We start from the raw sequence: 21151 nt of genomic DNA, 5'->3' as shown, positions 1-21151 counted from the left end.
CACCTTCCCTCCTTACTTTAGATGAACTCTTTGTGTCTTTAATGGCCAAACAGGACCAAACCTTACTGCTCTTTAATAAATTGTGAGTGTCAGAGTGTTTGTGCAGTGCTGCTTTACCTCAATCGGTCTGGTGGAGGAGAGCGCTGCCCCCCAGTGTTTAAAATGGGTGGACTGTGGTGTATACCTGACTATACTGCAGAACTTACCCAGCCAGCATTTCAAAGATGAGGATGCCCAGAGCCCACCAGTCCACCGCTCGGCCGTGACCTTTGCTTTGGATTACTTCAGGGGCCAGGTACTCAGGAGTGCCACACAAAGTCCAGGTCCTGATCAGACAAAGACAGAAGGAACTGAAATGTGTGGTTGAAATACGGCAAGTGAAGATTTATTTCGAGATAATTACATTATTTGAGCTCTACTTCCAAAAGGTGTTGTCCGTTATGAATGAACCATATTTGAGGTTATACTTGCTGATTAATCCATTAGTCCACTAAGTATTTTGATCAAGCACAAACCAAACATTCTCTAGCTGCAGTTCTCCTTAAACATCTGTTAGCTGCAGTCCTAATTTAAGGCACTGAGATTTTACTAACATTCAAAGTTTTAGTGTTTTTTTTTTTATATATATATATTTTTCTCCAGATGGGGTCTGCAGGTCAGACAGATAGCTACGAGCCATCCAGATACACGCCTCAAAGGTGTTGGGGTTCTATGCATCCACCTGTTGGATCTTGTGGAAGGTCTTGCTGTTGCATTCTGAGCCAACCGCAGCTTGGATAGGTTTTACAGGGCATGACTTCCTGTCACCAACAATGAGTGTCAGTCAATGCATAACCAGCAGGTGTATGAAGTAGCTACTTCTGGTGAGACAGGTGTCTTCAGTGTTGCCAGAAGAAATGAATGGATACAAAAAATAAACTTGCCAACTCTTTGACTATTCATTGCTCCCACTGATGCTCAAATTTAAAACATTTCTGACACAGGGAAAACACTGTCAGGAGCAAGAGTCACTGTCTGAAATGGCTTAGTAAAGACAGGCAAAGTCCTAGAGTGCATCAGCATTGTTAAAAGTAGGCTGCCAACATGAATATGTAATGACAGTTTCATTGTCACCTGTTGTTAAGAGCGTGTTTTGTGGCGACTACTGTTTGACAGGTGATAAGTGATCTCTGTATACATCTACACATTCTATACCGCGTGTTAGAGAGAAGAATCTTGTTGCATGGGGAAGACAACACCCTGAGTAAAGTGATCTGTCCGTGCTATCTGACCCAGCTGTGTCCTCTTTTATAGTACGGTGATGTTACAGGGCCTGCTGGGTGTGGATACAGCCGAAATGGATCTGGACGTGTCAGTCAGTACTGACAGGGCACCACCGGATGAAAAGTGTAATGAGGATGTGAGTCCAGATACAAGTATGTCCGAGTACTGGATAAAAAATGAAGGATGTCTGCTGAGTGTGAACAATAAGAGGAAGTCTAAAGCAGGTTCTTTGCCTCTGGCTCTCTGACAGAGCAGCTGATTGACACTCTGCATGTGTAACAAACATGCACAGTGTTCTCTCTGAAAGCCACTTGTCCTCTGATGAAGAGCACTTGGCCTGGCGCCAGCCTTTCATCGCCTGTCACCGATATCACCTGGGTAATGACCTCTTTCGGCCAGTTGCCATGGTGACAGTAATTTGAATGGAAATGATGTTGGTCCTGGAGGAGGATGAGGAGGCTGCTGATGTCGGGGGAATAAAGTCTGGCTTACAGGATGGGTGGAGGCGTGGCTACAGAGGAAATAAGACACGTGTTGTTGCTCTTCAGGGTGTCGTATGTCATCATACAGGGCTTCATGTCTAACTGCGTTGATGAGCATGTCTGCCAGCAGGGGACACTGTGGCAGCACGGGGAGGGCTGGGCTGACTCTCCATCACACCCTGAACATAGAAAGTACAAGAGAGCTGGTGGCAATGAGGCAGTTGTCTTCCTATCCCAGGCAATTTTGCTGCCCTCCATTTATATAAGTGGGTCACTTGCACATCAGAGAGGTATCTACTCCCCATCTGTTTTGCTCTCCTAGTCTGGGGGAAAATGTAATCTTACTCCATTATGTTTACATGTCAGCGGGGGTCAGCGCAGCGCTGGGTGAAACGCTGGGGAGAAACACAGCAGTGCAGATAGAAAGCCATCTCTTCCCCTTTACAGTGCATCTTTTCAATTCTGCCGCGGTCACCAAGAGGCCTCGCTCGCTGTGTATCTAACTCAGACTAAATGACATCAGCTGGGGGAAGTTTGTCTTTCAGTGGCACTGTCGTGGGTCTGTTAGAGTTGGGAGGATTCCCTCAAATTCTCAAAGGACGATATGAGCTTTTCAAGGACACTGAATACACATACACGTGACATGAAGGGGAATGGTTCTTCCTTTCTCCTCTACTGTCAAACACTGCATCTTTCACAGTGGTGAAAAGTCTACATCAATCATTTAAAAAGTGTCATGAGCTAATGGGCCAAATTAAATCAACCCACTGCAGAAAAGGAATTTCAAGTCAAAAAACTTTATTTCTGGGAGATAAATAATCTCAAGCATGTTTCGCATTAGAAAAGTAATTTTATTTTACTAAAATATATCTTACTTTGTCTTAATAAGATATTCCAGCTAATACTGAGCTCAGTTTAACCAGTAACAAGCTACAACAGTCTGCATAATGTGCCTGCAGAGGAACAAGATTGTTTCATTACTTGAGGAGAAAGACCACTGCACAAGGTCTCAATTTAAGAGTCTTATGAAATGCCACCGATTTAAATGTATTCATCTATTTTTATTCATTGTCAGTGAGTGTGAGAGCTGTCTGTTTCTCTCTCTCAGTCTTTCCTTTCTCTCTCCGCTATGACTAACCAAGCAGGTATAATTTCTTAACATCAGCTGAAGCAAGAGACCAAAATACTCATTTTCAATAAGTCTTAAACCTTAAATAACTGGTTTCTCGTTGCTTGTTAAATTTGGACATTTTGGTATAGTTTAGAGGTCCATTAGCGTCTTCCACCGTCTACACTATCATACTGGTTTTAGAGTCCATCGATTAACCTGCATGTCTTTGGACTATGAGAGGAAGCCAGAGTAGCAGGAGAGTAAACTGACTAAACCAGAGCTGACCATGCTAACCACTGGACCACGCTGCCGCCCTGTTTTGCAGTGTATTAAGTAGAAATAAAATGTAGCTACCCCATCCAACTTGAGCGTTCAAGTGTCAAACAAACAAGTTAAGACATGTGGTCGGACCACATCTAAAGTCAAACCTGCTCTGAATAGCCACACATGAAGGCGGGGTGAACAGCTTGCTGTCATACCCTCCTCCTGCTGCATTCTGCCAACAACTCTGTGTCTTTTTGGTTTCTCTTGTTTCGGTACTACAGATCGAACAAATGCCAATTACAGCTCACTCTTCTGGATAGTCGGAGCTTGAGAGAAAGTTCAAACCCGGCCTCCATTCACAACTCTATAAAGTCACTGTGTAATGTGGACATGAATGTGTCTACTTCAGAAAGTTGCAGGTTTTATTATTCTTATTACACAACAACAAAAACCGTCTAGGTCTCTGAGTTTGGAACATCAGCGCACTCAGCTGCACTGACTGTGTGTAGCTCCCTGTTGATGACTGGTTTCTGGTCTGTTTCACAGTTATAATCAACTATAATCCCAAAGAACAATATTCTTCCGGCTGGGGAACATCACCCTGATATTGCTTTATTTGTTTCTCAGTGGGTGATAATTTGGGGGTCCACTTTATGGTTTTAAGTCGATCTGTCAGGTCCCAAGACAACCTGCCCTAACTTTGTTTTTAAGGAGCTGGTGAATGGCTGTTCTACACTACAATCTCATGCTACATACAAGTTAGCATTTTTCATTCTTTCTTATCCTGTTTAACTCTCCTGACCCCTCTGATCTACCTCCAGTTTGGGAACCCCTTGTATGACTAAAACAAATATTCTAATATTGATTTTAACCAAATAGCTAAGATCCACGAGCCCCAGCACCAGCAGCCTCAAACCAATACAAAGTGTAGCTGTGGCCTGAGAATCATCCTGTAGGACAGGATGACCTCCTACACTCCACACAGTCTCAGATGTCTTACCTCTAAGCTAAATCCCAACTTTAATCAGGAGTTTCTTCAGCTAAATCTAAGTGTGGCTTGCTAAGCATGGCCTGTGAGGGAACGTAGAGTATGAGATCAGACATACAGTGTGGAGTGACAGCTGCTTTGTCATTCACTTTCTACTGACAATCAATCAAGCATCAAACAACATAAGCTGAAAGCAGAGTATTCCCAACTGTCATTCAGCAGTAGCCACACACACTGTGGGAAGAAACCCAAGAGAATGGAAATATACCACAACACCGGGATACCACACAGTTTCTGTTTCATGTGCAGTTATACAGAAAAACATGCTGAAAAACATTTAAAAAGTAGTGGACTGATGAAATCTCAGCAGCATGTCCCAAGCAAACACGTGCCTCGTTACATAACTGTAATTTTACATGTTGCTCTCACGTCTAAACAAACCCTCAAGTCACTCTGACACAATGCCATACTGGCAATCAAATGGTGTCACAGCAGCACAAGGTTAAACATAAAAAAATCTTGTCATATTATCTTATCAAGAAAAAAAAGTGAGCAAATTGGGCTTAAAGAGTGCCTTCTTCATATCTATTTGTCTATGCTTATTCACTGCAAGAATGTATTTTAGTAGACAGAAAATCTGCAGTATCTACTAACTAATGTCCTGTCACATTTTAGCAGATGAAGTCATAAGAAGTGTGAGCCATCACTTTAACAGATAGATAAGGTCAGCAGTGTTACAAGCTCAAACTGAAGTGACAGCACTTCTCAGATGTGGTACATGAAGCCAAAATGTAGACAGTAAACTGAGAGGACAGACAGGTTAACACAACCTTGTTACTTTTCATTAAAAATATATTTCTTCAATGAGGCATGAGATAAATGTCATCCATGTTTTTACCTATGACCCCAGTTGCTCTGATGCTCTGTAAAAAAGGTTGTTGCTACTGGCTCATAATAAGCAAAAACAAATTTCCAGGATTCAGACAATATTTAACACTAAACCTGACCAGTACTTTTCAGTCAGGTCTCTCTGACTCAGGACTCACCTGCCTGAGTTGTCAAAATGGATACTGAGTGTAATTCTGTCACCTGTCAGAAAGCTTCTTCGCGAAGCCAAAGTCGGTCAGGCGGATGTGTCCTTCACAGTCCAACAGGATGTTCTCGGGCTTCAGGTCGCGGTAGACGATTTCTTTGGAGTGGAGGTACTCGATGGCACATACGATCTCAGAAGTATAGAAGAGCCCCGTGGCGTTGCTGAAACGCCCACGGCTGCGGAGGTAACTGAACAGTTCACCGCCCGGCACGTAGTCCATCAGCATGTAGAGGAAGCGCTCATCATGGTGAGTCCAGAACCTGAGAGCCAACAGACAAGATACACAGGTGGAATAAGATGCAGGTGCTTTAATCTTGAAGCTATTGTAATACATGCTGAACACCGAGTAATTGCTTCTTCAGTCAGTCACCGTTGTCCTACATGTCCACTGGAGGCTACAAGTGTTAAAGCACTGCCTGACGAGTTGAGGAAATCAGATAAAATGAGAGGCTGTATCAGTCTCAGATTCTTTTATCCCCTAGTGCAGTTTGGCAGAGTGTGTAACAACTATTTCAGCTGGAAGGGCACTTCAGAGGAATAAAAACAAGAGAGCACTGCCACTGATGAAGATGGAGGAGGCTCCAGTGTTTTCCATAAGTACTGGCTGCTGGCCACAAAGACGATTACTGACTCTTTGCTATACCGCTATTTTGTCTCCACACTTCCTTTTTCTGACTGTTACCACAGCCTGCAATCAGTTTAATTTCCTAATATACAATAGTCTTTTTATCATGCTTTAAAAAGTATTCAAGTCACTTCGCTTTTTTTCACTTTGTATTGTAGATTTATGTGAATGTGAATGAGAAAAACATTGCATTCAATAACCCATAATATTCAGACCCTTGATACAGTACTTTGTAGAAGTTCGTCTTGAAGCAGTTACAAGCATACTTCTTGGATAAGTCTCTTCAAGCTACTTCTACATAGTGTTTGGAGTTGTGAACAGAGAGTTCAGATTTTGTTTCATCAGACCAGAAAATCTTTTTCCTCATGCTCTGAGAGTCCATTAAATTCAGTCTGGCAAACTCTATCCAGGCTGTCATATGCCTTCTACTCAAAGTGGCTGCTGTCTAACTACTTCATAATGGCCTGACTGATGGAGTGCTGTTGAGATCATTGTCCTTCCAGCAGGTTATCCCATCTCTGAAGAGGACTTCTGAAGCCTGGTGACAACAGCGACCAAGGCCCTTCTTGCCAGAATTCGCTGAACGGCCAAACTCTGGGAAGAGTCCTGGTGGTTCAAAACTTCTTCCATTTCACAATAACTGAAGCCACTTTAGGTCGACCACAAACATCAATGGTGATCTGTTTGGAGACAGTGTCTCATAATTTGTCCATCAGAGAGCACTGACAGGTTTAATTTTATAATGTAAAACGTCTTGCTTACCACATATCATAGTCACAATTTATTTACAATTTATTCAGCATTGGAAACCCATTGAAAAACACACTAAATGCAGGACACAGCTTGTCTTAGTGTGTGTGTGTGTGTGAGAGAGAGAGAGAGAGAGAGAGAATGTGCTTCAGGAGATGGATTAATTTAACAAAGCCAACAAGCTGTTTAACATTGTTGTGAACTTCTTGGAATGTTTCTGCTCTAACAGTCATTTCATTGTTCATCTCTACACAAGCTCACAATGGCAAGTCATCATTCTCTCAACTCTAACAAGCTGATTAATGAGCTGTCAATCAATCACACATCACAGGCGATGCCTCGGGCACAGCAGTTTTCCATATTTGAAATCTTTCTGAAGTGAAAATATGTGAAGCGGGGAAAAAAAAAAGAGGATAAAATGACAGTAAAGAAACAGCTAGGAAACAAAATACAACGTGTAAAAACTGATAGTGAGAACACCAGCAACACTAACATCTATTTACAAAGTCAGGATTTGGATTTTCCTGTAGCTCTGAGAGGCAGCCATCATCTGTCAGTTAAAGTAAGAACACCAATGTAGGAAAGAAACTAAATTCCAAACTGCAGTTTTCCACTGTTTTCAAAAGCTACAACACAACACACAACAGCCTTTGTGCTTGCTTAACTTAATCTAATTGTTTCATTTCATGTAATTTCTCATACTCCAGTGGAGCCTAATCCAAAAAGCCTGTGAGAGTCACACTGTGTGTGACTCTCACAGATCTGAGACCTTACCTCACAGTGGAACCTAACATCATTAAACCGTCTTAAAACACTCTGAGGTGCACTGAACAACTCACTACACACTTGGTTATTACAAGAAAGGGTTTAGAAACGTGAGCTATTCTCAGACAGTGTTACATTTGCTTTATTGATATATTTGAGACAGTGAAATGATGGCAAAGCATAAATGGGAGACTTTCAGAAATTGTAATTCATACAAGGAGAAAGGAGGAAATTTGGTCAGGGGATGCATAAAACTGCTTCTTATGTAAATAAAGAATATGTTTAAGAGATACAGATGCAGTATTTTATCACACCTAATAAAGTTGAGTGCTGTTTGATCCAGCTGTTGGAGGAGACGTGAAGAGAATCATACTGATTTCACGCTTCCAGTCTGCTCTTTAAGTTGTCTTTATATTGGACTTGAATCAGCAGGGAAATGAATTGTATTATGGAATCAGAATAGGCCTGGAATTTATTGTATTATGTATAATTTCTACTGGGACAGTGGACAAAAAGGGCAATATTTAATCAGGTTTAAAAAAAACAAGTGCTTTAAGGGAATCATTTTTAAGAAATATGCTTTCTTACTTCCTTCAAAGGGTGAGTTTTTGTGTTAGATATTGTGTGCATGGAGTCAGGACAGGTTAGCTGTGATCCTATGTTCACAGAGAGGTATTTTATTATTGTATTTCTTTCATTGATTCAGCTTCATCCACAGCCTCTTCCTTTGTTCACTCACCTCACTCCTCTAGTCATGCACTTATGTATGTCCTTAAAACTAATAGCTGTCCTTAAACAGTAAACGGCCTGATTACACCTGCACTATGTTGCTTCTCTTACCCCTTTGTGCTTCTTGGGCTGGAATAAATCTGTACACAAGCAGGAACATAACTACAATTACTACCTCATGGTTGTATGCCTCCACCAACCAATCAAATTGCACTTTACATCATGGAGAGAAACAAAACCCAGAGTCAACTTGACCTCAGTACTTTGTATGTGTTCACATGCTGTATGTGTTCACATGCTTGGCCTCTAAAACAAATTCTGATAGATACAAAGTGACAGAAGACAATGCTTCAAATACAGATGTTGCTGCAAAGAAGCTACAAATTCTAAAGTATGTTAGTTTCACACACAGTTCCTACAGTTTCATTACTATCACTGATTCAGAATCTGACCAAATGTGGTAAGAGTGAAGTTAACCTTTGACATCTACCTATAAAATGTCATCATTTCATCATTTTCTCCCATCAGACATCTGAGACTGTTTAAGACATCAGGCCCAAAGTTTAGGAGGTCAAAATTATCCTGGATACAAATATTTCTTGGGCAGTTGTGTGTTGTTTCAAAGTTAATTCGTGCATAAAAGAGCTCAGACATGGCTCACAAGTGAAAGCTGCCATTTAGATGGTGAGGTGGGGGTGAAGCTAAAAAGGCAAACATTTGTCAGAGAGCTCAAAATTAGCAACTGGGTACTTTCTGAAAAGCAGATGTACGCAGGGAAACTACACAGTCGTAGATCAAGGAGCACAAGTCTAGTGGATGAGTGGAAAATAAGTTGAATGGTGAAGAAAATCCCCTTTATGATTGGATGTTCTCCACAATCTAAGCAAACATGTCTCCCTGCCACTGGTAACCACTGGTAAGACTCAGACACAGAAAGACCATGTTGCAATTGGCATAAACATACAAAAAGACTCCTGTTGAGTTCTGGAACAAAGTTCTATGGACTGATGAAACAAAAATCAACCTCTATCAAAATGATGGAAAGAGGAAAGTGTGGAGAAAAAAAGAAAGCTCATGACCCAAAGCCACCACCTCACCTGTCAAACATGGTGCTCGATGCCACACTGACATTTATTGTTGATTTCACTGCTGATGGAGGCAGCAGGATTAAAGCAGAGGTCCACAGGAGCAGTCTGTGCCCAGATTCAGGCAAATGCATCAAAACTTATTGGACAACATTCATCACTCACAGGAAACGATTCTCTAGCTTTTCAGGGTGACTGGCCAAGTCAGTCACCTGATTTCAATCCATTAAAAATTATTTAGCAGTCTGATGTAGTATCCATTATTTTATTTGAAATTGCATACTGTCCAAATAGTTATGTATGTTTATCCTTCTGTTGTTCTGGTTAAGCAATTGAGATACTATCTGTATATTGTAGACAGAACCAGGCTAGCTGTTTCCTCTTGCCTCCAGTGTAGTACGCTAAGCCCAGCTAACCACACCCTGACTCCAGGCTCCATGGCTAACATCTCTTCCCCAACTATTCCTTTGAAATAGGTTAAAAGGCCGTAGTCATCCTCTAATAAATGTGCAGAATCTTTTTTGTGTTGATGAGATAAAATCATACTTAGAATACATTTTGACATTGTCTTCATTTTATACAATATATGTTTTTACAGATTTGTACATATACTATTTTTGTGCCTTCATGTATGAAATGAAAACAAGGTCTCTGGTATCGGTATCGGTGCATCCCTACTTTTTGATATTGTGTTGTTTTGATTAATATGTTATTGATATATCAGAACGACAGAGTCAGCCCTAAAGATAAAACCATTAGAATTATCCAGATGTACAGAGTGCATCAGGATTCACTGCAGAGACTGAACTTTGACCTTCCTCTTTAAAAATGATCTCCCAGTGGGCCATGCCCCTGCCTCCCCCTGGTGTGTTTGAGTAGACTCACAGTCGGATAAGGAAGGGGTGGTTGACCTCTGTCAGCACCTCCTTCTCATTGTGGACGTGCTGCTCCTGCTTCAGCCGGATCACGTCGGAGATCTTCATCTGCTTCAGGGCATAGAAGGCCCTGCTCTTCTTGTCCTTGACCAGGAAGACTCGGCCAAAGGTCCCTGTGCCTGAGGCAGGGGAGGAGGGAGGAGAAGGATGGAAAGGTTAACCGCCATGACAGGAATCCACAGCACACAGAACTAGAGCACGACAAAAAACAGCTTATCTACGACCATTCACACTCATATTCACACCTATGGACAATTTAGAGTCACCAATTAACTTGCATGTCTTTGGACTGTGGGAGGAAGCTGGAGAACTTAAGAGAACCCAGGCAGGCACAGGGAGTACAAGCAAACTCTACACAGAAAAGCCAGGGGTTCTGACGAGGGTTCGAACCTAGACCCTTCTTGCTGTGAGGAGACAGTGCTAACCACTGCACCACTGTGCTGTTCTGATATAATACTGATAAATAATAATGCAGTAAATTATCACAACAGAGAAGTTGAAACTAACATTGTTGGCAAATCTGTCTGATAAATTCAGCAACATCAGCCTTGGGGCTCGAGACTGTGCAATGAGCTTTTTATACAATTTATCTACTAATCAAATCATAGCAAGCACATCATTGAGTAATTAACTGTTACTTGTGTTACTACTGTAGGTACTGAACCTAAAAATGTTTGGTACCAACCAAAATGTGTCCATAGCTCTGACTACTAAAAACTTACAAGACACTTTCAAAGACTGGCACTTGTTTCTCAAAGTGAGAATCATTTAAAATCGCGTGAGCTTCAAGCTGGTTCACGATCATTCAGAGAGCATGCAAGGTAAATGACTTGACCACATTTTGGAGGTAAAATGGACAAGGCTGCCAAATGTAAAAGAATATTGCGGTCCCAGTCTGACATTTGTAGAAGTGTAGAGTACTGGCTTCTAACTTTTTTTGACATCCTAAAACAATGTGTAACAAGGTGTACTTGTGACCCCTCATCCCTCTACGGAGAGTCATTTTTCATTGAGTGTATACAGTAATTCACCAAAAAAAGCAAACTAGAAAATCATCATTTAAAAGGTTTGGATGGGGATTTAACAGCTTCTCTTCATCTGCAGCATGAGCAGAGGTATCTACACACAGAAACGCTGATATGTGAAGGGAACTGTGCAGTCCATTTGTTACGCTGAGGTGGAGGAGGTTGTGGTTTGTACGAGGTGAGACAAAGGGCGTGAGATTGGTGTTGGTGCAGAGGGACAGTGTCCAGGTCCTGCGGTGAGTCATGGCATGTCTAATCAGAGGGTGGCCTCTCCTCACAGATGTGGACTCACTGTACAGCTTAGACATCCAGGTGGAAACTCCTTATTTGTAAGTAATTTCATTTAGTAATGTGTAGTAATTTACTACCACCATAAAACCTGGGTCTGAACTCTATCATGATTCACAGTCCTGCATTCAGACTCTTGCTTTACTGCAGAAGTAAATGTACTGAAATATCACTTGTGCATTCATTAGTGAGCAGCTGGTGGTAACTGTTAAATTCTTGGAAAGCTTAACCTTCAAAAACTTCACTCCTATATAGCTCAAAACCTTATTCTGCAGTGCAGTAACAGCATTTCACTTGTTTAAAAAGTTGTTGCTGATTAGGAAATTCTTTAAACAAGTTGCAGCACCGTAAAAAGAAGTTGAACATTCCAGCTGCGCAGGCAGATTTCTGTTTAATGATTCAATTCCAGGCTAGAGACAGACAACAGTGCATTATGCTAGAAAATGGTTGTATGTTTTGTTTAAAATAAATAAATGCAGATCAATAACTATAGTTGTCAGATAACTGCAATAGACTCAAATATAAAGTGGCATGTACTTCCATACAGTACTTGAATAAGTGGTGTAATGATTCCCCAAACCCACAGCTCGGTTCAGACCTCGGTTTTAGTTTCGTTTCTGTTTGTGCTTGTGCTTGATCACTCAATAATGACTGGACCAAAATAGTCCCAACACAGAGATGAAAGACAAAAGTAATGGGTAAAATTTATAAAATATACATCTTGCCCTAACTTTAAATAGAATAATTGCTGATGAATAACTGTAAAATGAAACATGTTTGAAACAGTTTTGTTGTGTTAATAACACAATGAGGGTTCAACAGTGGTGGCACCGGTTTTGTGTTAGGCTTAGGAGGATATTGTGGTACCTGTAACCCCATATCACCTGTATTCCCATGTCACAATAAACTGATTTTGACATTAACATTTGTATCATGGTTTTGGTCTTGGGTTCAGAATCTTAACACCCCTGGTAAAGAATTTTATTCTGTCTATACTTTGTATATTTAGCTAAGAGTTTACTGTTTATTCCTGTAAGAGTTTACTGTGCACTGTTTATTGTTTATTATCCTATTTTGTATCTATAAGCTGCTGGAAATTCAATTTCCCTGAGGGAGTCATCCCAAAGGGATCAATAAAGTCAAGTCTAAGTCTAAGTCTAAGTCTAAATGCTACTTTCCACCGCCATATGCCACCAAGTACAGTACCTTGAGAAGATATTTGCACTAAAGGGCAGTGACTACCATTGTTCAGTAAGGTGGTGTGTCACAAGCTCCACCTTGCTCACAGATGCCACCTGTTGGATGTTGGCACACATAAATCCAGGTGGAAAAAAAAACTGTGACATAAGCTTCAAGATTCTAGTGTCTGTCAGGCTGTGATGAAATGTTAACAGGCTGGTTACATGTCCTCTGTGTACACATAAGAGATATTCAATGAGACAGCTATCTTTGATCCAATATGATCTGCACAGTAACATCCTCACTGTTTGATTCCATCCACTCCATTTCTTTTGTTTTAACTCGTAATTTACATGCCATTTTTACTTTTAAATGGTATTTAAGGCTTGTATTTATTCCTACTGACGGTAAAATGTTGAGTAACTATACTGATATTCTTTAAATAAAAACTAATAATCTGTTTCCCCGTGGGATGGGAGTGTGAGACAGTGGAGTGGGCAGGTTCAGGACAGAAAAGCAGAATGACTGAGGACATTCTCTGCGGACTCATATCGCCCTGGGCTGTGTTGTTTTCTTCCTAAAGATGAGGAGACGCATTTGGCATTTCATTCCTGCCGAGCTGATGAGCAGCGAGGGAGACAATAAATGGCTGATGACAAGGTGTGATGTAACAGCCTCTCTGAGTCAGGCACAAACTGCTGCAACTTCCTAATGAAATGCTGGCTGTCTTGTTCCTCTGCTTTACCTACAGTGAACCTTTGACTCGGGCCAATTGGTGTTTCCATGGCAACACAGAAACAGCAGTACACCATTTCTGTCTGACAAACACCACATATTTTCTTGATGACAAGCTTTTCAAAAAGAAACACCCTACATGTCTGCAACCACCTCAGTGAGGTGAAAATAAATCGAGTTAGGTAAGGCCATTTAATAAAAGCAATACATGTGAAAATGAAATCAGACCTTCTGTATAAGTGTGTCTTAGAATCTGGTCAGATCTTAGTTACAATAATGAATAAATGCAATCTGAGTCCAGATCTGGGAGGGCTCACTTCTTTCTGACTCCACTTTTTTTTTTTTTTTTAACTTTTCAAACTTCCTCAGTCAGTGAAATCACCTGAGGACATTTATCAGACTTCACACTGCTCCCTCTGGAGACACTAGAGGTTTTATGCTTCTTTTTTATAGGAGGAGCTGTCAGGCATCTAACTCCACTGCCTCTCTGCATAACAGCACTAAACCATTTCAGCTTGCTGAACAAGCTTTTCACCAACGCAGGGCCTGCAACGAATAAGTGAACACAAACATGACAGGAAAAGAACTAATTTTGTTTTTACATATTTAGTAATGTTATAATCACACAGCTGCTTCTTTGGTATTTTCTCAGCCACGGTTGTTATCAGAAATCAAGGCAAATGACTATGAGAGTGAACCAAGAAAAGGCCAGTGGATTTGAGAGTACACTGTAACTGATATTTACCCCTCTGGAAACTGGGTCATGCCTGACTCCTATTCCACCTGCCATTTCTGAGAAAAAACAACTGCACTGCACGCAACTCTTCGAATTCCTGTTGTACTGGCAGGATGCAACTTCGTGAGTTAACAGATTCACGTGAGCCACATCAACAAATCTCAGGTTTGGAATAGCGTTGCCTTTGAGTGATATTCTCTGGGTCATATTGGCTACCACAGCATGTGACGGCAGCAAATAAATCTAATGGCGCAAGAGAGTTGCCTCATGATTTCAATGACAATTAAACAACAGCGGGCAGATAAAGAGCTTTAGCTGATTTGTTTTAGGCAGCAAATCCCTCTCATCAGACAAAATGGCTTGGCAAATTGGATTTTTATGCAGGGCTCATAAGCTTGGAGCTTTCCCCCAACAGCACAGGATAAACGCCGTTCCCTACTGCACGCCTCCCTGACATTAAGCTAAGGCTTTGTAGCCTGTATGTAGCTTAATGCATACTATTGAGTAAGATGTCCTCCATAAAGTACACAGCGTGAGATGATGAATCAGAATAAATGCTGGATCTGCCTGTAAAATGCAACTATTACTGTTAATGAGAAGGTTTGAGTGATGCAGTGTCATCACTCTGTGGTGCTTGCTATCATTTCCATCACCATCTGGCCTTTTACGATCAGTCTGCACCACTGTGACGCTGTCAACTGTCAACAGCACAGTACTGCTCCTCATGTAGAAGACTAAAGCCTAGGACAGACAGCTCCTTAGGTAGCTTAACATCTTTTATAATGCAGAGACATGGTTTTGGTTTTGTTTTGTCATTATTTATCATGAATTGTTTTGCTTTCAAAACTCAAAGTCACATGTACCTGACTGACAGTCATGTCGCTGTGAGCAGTTTGTCCACATTTCTCCTACCACAGGTGCAGAAGAGCTGCAGTCAAATGTTTTTGTCCATACCACAATCTGGGCAGTCTCTCCATTTAAGTCTAAGCACATGAACGTTAATAAACTGACAGAAGCATGACATTTTTCTCTTTTAGTTTTTTTAAAACAGATTTCGTGCTTTATTTAGACATAGACATCTGCTATCATTATTTTTGTAGTGCACAGTGATACACAACTGCAATTCAGTATTGAATATCAACTACATACATTTCTGTTTACTTAAGTAATACTCATGTTGTTCATTTCAATTTAATTCTACATAGAACTTTCATTTTCACTCTTCAGTACTTTCTACAGTACATGCTGAAGGTTAGTATTGAATTCAGTGTGTGCAAGAGTTGAACATGTCTTTGTCTCCAACAGCTGCAGCTGGAAGGTCTTTATCTCAAATGAAGAGCTGACTCTTAAAACTCAGAAGTTGATTCAACTTAATATCTGTATTGAACTTTTTACTCTAAGTTAGGTTAACTCAGTTAGTTTTACATTCTCAGAACTCATAAAATGACAATGAATTACTATTTAACGAAAGTTCAGTTAACTCACATGAGGGGAACTTAGGTTGAAGGAACTTAAAATGATTTACAGGACAGCCATCATGGTCAGGTATAAGCTACAAACATGCGCCTACAAATGTTCCAGGAATTCTAAATTGCTCTACTGCTGGAGTAAGCACACCTTGCACAGAGTTGACTGTGCAATAATCAACTGACTTCTGTGTATCCAAAGTGTCCAAAATTCCCGTAGGACACCCACCAGTTATGATCAGCTGACACCCAGGCTCAGATCTACATCTACAATGGGAATAAAGGGATTTAACAGCACAAAACCCTACTGAAGAGAGGATGTGCTTTTTACAATCTCCTGATCAATGCATTAATTAACAACACTTACACACATCTTATAACTGACACATTCATCTCAATCAAGCTATTACGCAGTAATACTACTAGCCACCTGGCCAGAAACCAATGGCAGTTTCATTTTAAAGCCAGAACACATTACAGATTCACTTTGCGAGTACAGGTGTTCGTAAAAAAAATCAGTGTTTTGGATCAGGCATGATCTCTTCAACTCTATTTTTTCCCCTCATCTAAAACATCAATCAAATATCTGCAAATCTGCCTACTTGCTGAGAGGGGTGTAAACCTTCATTACTCCACTAGTTTACTGATATGAAATGAGCTGAAGATTTAGTTTTGTCCATTTATTGTTTAGTGACTCACAGGAGAAAGCAGAGGTAGTAATAATAATAATTATTATTATTTTTCTTTGTATGGCTCACATTTCAGAAACATTGGATTCTACATTTCCCATAATGCAACATCATTCATTACACCCTCTCTTCCTGGTAAATACCCGCATCTTTCTCCTCCTCAGTCAGGCTGTCTGTCATAAATTTGTAGCCTCCACCCACAGCTGAGATAAACGTGATGAAAACATCACTGAAAACATCACATTTCCACACAGAGAAGGTAAAATTTGGCATCTTGGTCATAGCTCAGGTATGAATCTGCCAGCAGACTGTCTCTACTGTGGGGTTGCTGACAGCACCATCAGTCAGACGCTAGAGCTGGGAGAAACGGAGCAGCCAACAGAAACAAGTCTCACTGCCGTGCCTCGCTCTGTCCGAGGTCACTCTGTCTTTCATTCCCATCAGTTAGTAGACCAACATTTTGTGGGTTGGCTCGAGGTTTTTGCGATGGATGCTCAACGACTTTTTCTCGATTTTATTGAATAAATAATTAATTGACTAACACTGATGTGCAGTCCTATCCTTTTAATGAAGAGTCATAAAAGGTCTTTCCTGAGAAAGATCTTGTGTAATCTCATGATGTAGGAAGTGACTCAAACTTTTTTTAAATTATGTGGACAAGTCAAACAGTAATGACTAACTCCCTGAGGGACGGGTTGGTGCCTGAACAAGGCCTCACCTTGGCACATGCAGTTCACTGACTCACTAACAGGCTGGGGTCCACACCTCTGACTTACAGAACGTGACTTTAGGCTGTCTCTGAGTAGTCATTGTCTTCCAGTGAATTTAGTTGATAACTGGTCTAGTTTTAATAATATGAAGTGGTTCACTATAAGGCTGCTGCACAATTATGTTCAAAATGCTAATAGTAATTGTTTAGATCAATACTGAGATTATCATTACTTTTTATGATAATTAACTGATCTTAGGGACAAAATATCTTTATTGTACTTTCACATTAAATTAACAGAGTACTGCCTTTTCTCAGTGTTTATTGGACACACAGCTCTGCCTCTGACTGCATTGATTATTTCAGTCTGTCCTGGGAAGCTGGGTGGATAAGGTGACGTTCTGTAAAACACTGCTGCACAAGGACATGGATTCAGTGAGGTAACAGTGACGTTATTCCTCTGGGCCTTCGTGTTTTCATCCTCCTGCCTGGTGGTCTTTTTCAAGCGGTTGAACAAGTTAGTTGTGTTGCCTCAGTCTCAGTCTCAGTCACTCTTTACATCCGATTTGTTCTTCCTTAACATAACTCACCATAAATCTGGAATCTTCCAAACTAGTGAGGACGATCCGTTTTGAAGAACTAGTTCTTTGCATTCTGATCCAGACATTTGATTTCATTTTGTCTGTCTGCAGGGTGTGCACCCAGCAGCAGTGGCTGCCTGTTATTTTAGGTAGCACTTGATTTGATATGCAGCTGAGTTTCCTATGAGCAGAGAACGCATTTAAAACACCAATATTGCAGACGATTGTGTTCATTTAATTGCGGAAAGCTAAAATCGTGATTGCGATTAGTATTGGATTAACTGTGCCTAGTTCACTGCTGCTGGCTTGAGCTGTTGCTGTTTGGAGTCTTAGTGACTTGCTGATTTAAGAACTGCACACTCTGCATTATGATGAAAACAGCAGAAAAACAGAAGCTTGATGGGTTATTTTGTGGTTTGTTTAATTGTTAGGCTTGAACTCTCCAAACTACACCACTGCCACAGCTGAGGAGGCTTGCACACACAAACTTTTTACCCCTCAGAAATAAAACACTACATGTGTTCTGACTGATTATCAGTTAAATGACTTCACTATATACATTTAACAAGATCAGTTCATATCATCAAATGCATAGGGGTTTTCAAAAACAGTGATAATATCATGACTCTAAGGCAGCGAATGCTTCCTCATGCTATAATGACAGTGTAGAAGTTCAAATATGTACAATATGATCCAAAATTTGTTTTGTTGAATGCATCACTGCATGGAAAAGACAATAACTACCCTGGGGCACTTTGTATACTTGACTTTAGTATGCTTCCCTTTTTGGCTTACAGTATTTGGATCACAGCACAGGATGTGCAGTTTTTCACATAACAAATCTCTGTGGAACAACCTGAGCCAGCAGCAACATCTACACAAACACCGAAACAGACAGATGATGAAAGAGGTCAGGTGGAACTAGGTGACATATTGATAAAGTACTGATATCCTGATATGAGCCTAGATCACCCCTGCTTTTTGTTATTGCAGAGGCGCTAAATGATCTCATCACAATGTTCTGTCACATTTATCTCAATAATATGTCAAAATATTTACAATCTGTCTGTGCATGACGGTGCCTGAAGTAATCACAGTATGACCCTGTTTAAGATGCTGGATTCCTAGTTAGTCTTCTTTGGTGAAAACTTTACTGCCTTTCTACCCATCTAAGCTCTGTGTAAGTCAAAGTCCCCAGATATAATATGCATGCTTCACATACAAAGCAGGGTGTTCTCTAAGACTTTCATATACAGCAACAGCACAATACCAGAGTTTCAGTACTGATGCCAAACTGACCGTTGAACGTATTACTTTTCTTAATCTACAAAACAGTTTAAGATAGAACAAGCAGCTGTACAGCTTTTCATCTGTGAGAAGAAGAAGAGTAAGATTTTGGAACAACGCAAGACCATAGATGACTGGTTTTCCATGTGTTTTTGGCTGCTGGATGGATAACAAGTAATTTAATGTCAACAGGAAACTGTAAATGGCAATCTTTCACTGTTTCCTGATGTTTTGTCCACCAAATGATAACTCAGTTAATGGAGAAAATACTCTACAGATGAATCTATAAAGAACCTTGCTGTGTCTGGTACTCATGACTTCAGCAGGTTTCAACAAGTTCAAATTATATGTAGAATTTTTATAAACATTTTGGATTAGTCTGTAATAGCTGGCCATACTGGCCAAAGCTTTGAGAGATATCAATAACACCCAGAAGGGATGGGAAAAGCTTAAAATTATTTACCAAGTGTAGAACATATTCACATGTGAATCACCTCTTTGTCAAAACTTCCCTGCATTGTTTAACAATATTTTGCTGGAAATATCTTTGAACAGGACCTGGATGAGCAGCAGAGAATAGATAGGATGGATGGATGGATGGTAACATATTTTACATAGGATCAAAAATCACAAACAAAACCATTTACAACTGACTTTACAGCCTGTGGCAGGCTAGAAAAATAACACCTTGAATGCATTTAAAGGCCTATTTTAAGAAGGACTTTTCAAGACCTGCAGGCAGCCTAGATGATCAGTACCCAGCACTGCCCTGATATCTTATGCTATGCTTGTGTTTCAGTCCTGTGTCTGTCCTGGATCTTCTCTTTCATTTTCTCATGTGTGACATGTAACTCACCGACTGTGGCGACGGTCTCCAGGTCATCCAGGCAGTATATCCGGTGGTTTGGAGACGCTTCTCCAGCTGGACCGCCGCCGCTGCTGTTACTTTCTTTCAGGGAGTTGGTCTCACTGTTTACTCCCAACTTTGCTTTGGAGGACGCCATGTCTTACTGTCGCGAGTATCTGGTTTTATTAATATCCAGCGGGACGCATACACAGTTCGTATCGAACATTTCTGGACGGGGACACTTATCGGTCCATCTTCTTTGTCCAGCTCCGGCAGCGCAGGTAGGACAACAGGGATAGGAGTCTACTGAGCAGGAAAACAGCGGACGTTTACAACACCAGCTTCAAAGACCTGACAGACAAGAAGACCTGAGGCCACCGACGTGAGTGAGACAAAGAGGCTGGAGACAGGTGCTCTGGCATGTAGCGTTAGCAGCTAGCAATCTATAGGCAGCTAATGGGAAAAGCGCCGGAGCATGGAGGTAGCCTATGAAAAGAAGCTCCGCAGTAAAGCTACGTGTATCCGGAATAAAAGAGAATATTAAAGCTCACTAACTCCATGAATCCCGCGGCTTTTCGTTTCCAACTTTACGGACTTTCTCCATTATTTCCTCAGCTACAACAACAGACCTCACCCAGCAGCTCTTCCTCCTGTCCACATCAACCAGGAAGCGACACAACAGCAGTGTCCGTAAACATTTCAAAATAAAAGATTAACCTGCCTGACTGAGAAAACCAGAGCGAGAGAGAGAGACAGAGAGACACAGAGAGAGAGAGAGCCCGCGCGTTTGTGCTAAACTGGCCAACTTCCGGTATTTCCTGCGTGACTGTACGGACGTTGACACATTTTGAAGACAGGAGCTGTATGTTGACAAAATGCGGCCAATGAAAACCATGCTGTCCCGGGACGTTAACCAATAACGTGTGAGGAAGGGCGTATAAAGACAGGTATGATGAAACTATCATGCCAGGGGTGGAGGACATCAAAGAAGGAAAGAAGTAATATGAAATGAATTAAAAATGTACAAAAGTTAGTAAATATAATATATTCTTGGAAAAAAAAGTTACTCCTAAAAAAGATAAAGTAAGTAACACGTTCTCTTGACACTTAAAGTGATAGATGGTACAATATTTCCACATCTAAAATGGCATGCAAAGAAGTACAGTAAGTAAATGTACTTAGATATATATGTTATAACCCTCTATGACTTTACATCGAGGCCAGCATGGAAGAAGTATTTCAACAAATGTCAATGTCAAGTGGGAAGACTGCCATATAAGTCACTGATCACATCCAGGCTCCCCAGCACATGAATCCTTCTGTCCAGTGCCACCCTCAGCACTGAATGCCAACATTACACTGAAGATATTTCACGATCAGATTAATCATAGATTGCAAAGAGATGTGCTCAGAGTATGGATGCACCCAGAGCAGAAAATGAATCTGGAGCTGCTGTGAACCATGTCATTAGTAGCAAATAGATGGTGCTATTAAAGATACAGGGATTGTTTATAGTGTG

The 21151-nt window shown here is 40.9% G+C and overlaps 1 protein-coding gene across 4 annotated transcripts in view; it reads right to left on the bottom strand.

Moving 5' to 3' along the window:
• Positions 1-20519, bottom strand: part of prkx (protein kinase X-linked) — a 268673-nt gene extending 248154 nt beyond the window's left edge. Inside the window, exons 1-4 of one of the 4 annotated variants that reach the window (XM_051065862.1) lie at positions 19642-20519; positions 10041-10209; positions 5198-5461; positions 207-326 (exon numbers count right to left, since the gene is read on the bottom strand). In XM_051065862.1, the coding sequence (XP_050921819.1) occupies positions 207-326; positions 5198-5461; positions 10041-10209; positions 19642-19789 (701 nt within the window). In that variant the 5' untranslated portion in view covers positions 19790-20519. The remainder of the gene's footprint in view (positions 1-206; positions 327-5197; positions 5462-10040; positions 10210-19641) is intronic. The other 3 variants (XM_051065863.1, XM_051065864.1, XM_018704503.2) reach the window with 3 other exon arrangements.
• Positions 20520-21151: the final 632 nt, after the last annotated feature.

Source organism: Lates calcarifer, linkage group LG7_2 (genome assembly GCF_001640805.2).
Source record: "Lates calcarifer isolate ASB-BC8 linkage group LG7_2, TLL_Latcal_v3, whole genome shotgun sequence".
Taxonomy (NCBI): domain Eukaryota; kingdom Metazoa; phylum Chordata; class Actinopteri; family Centropomidae; genus Lates; species Lates calcarifer.
This window is presented reverse-complemented; position numbering and strand designations above follow the sequence as displayed.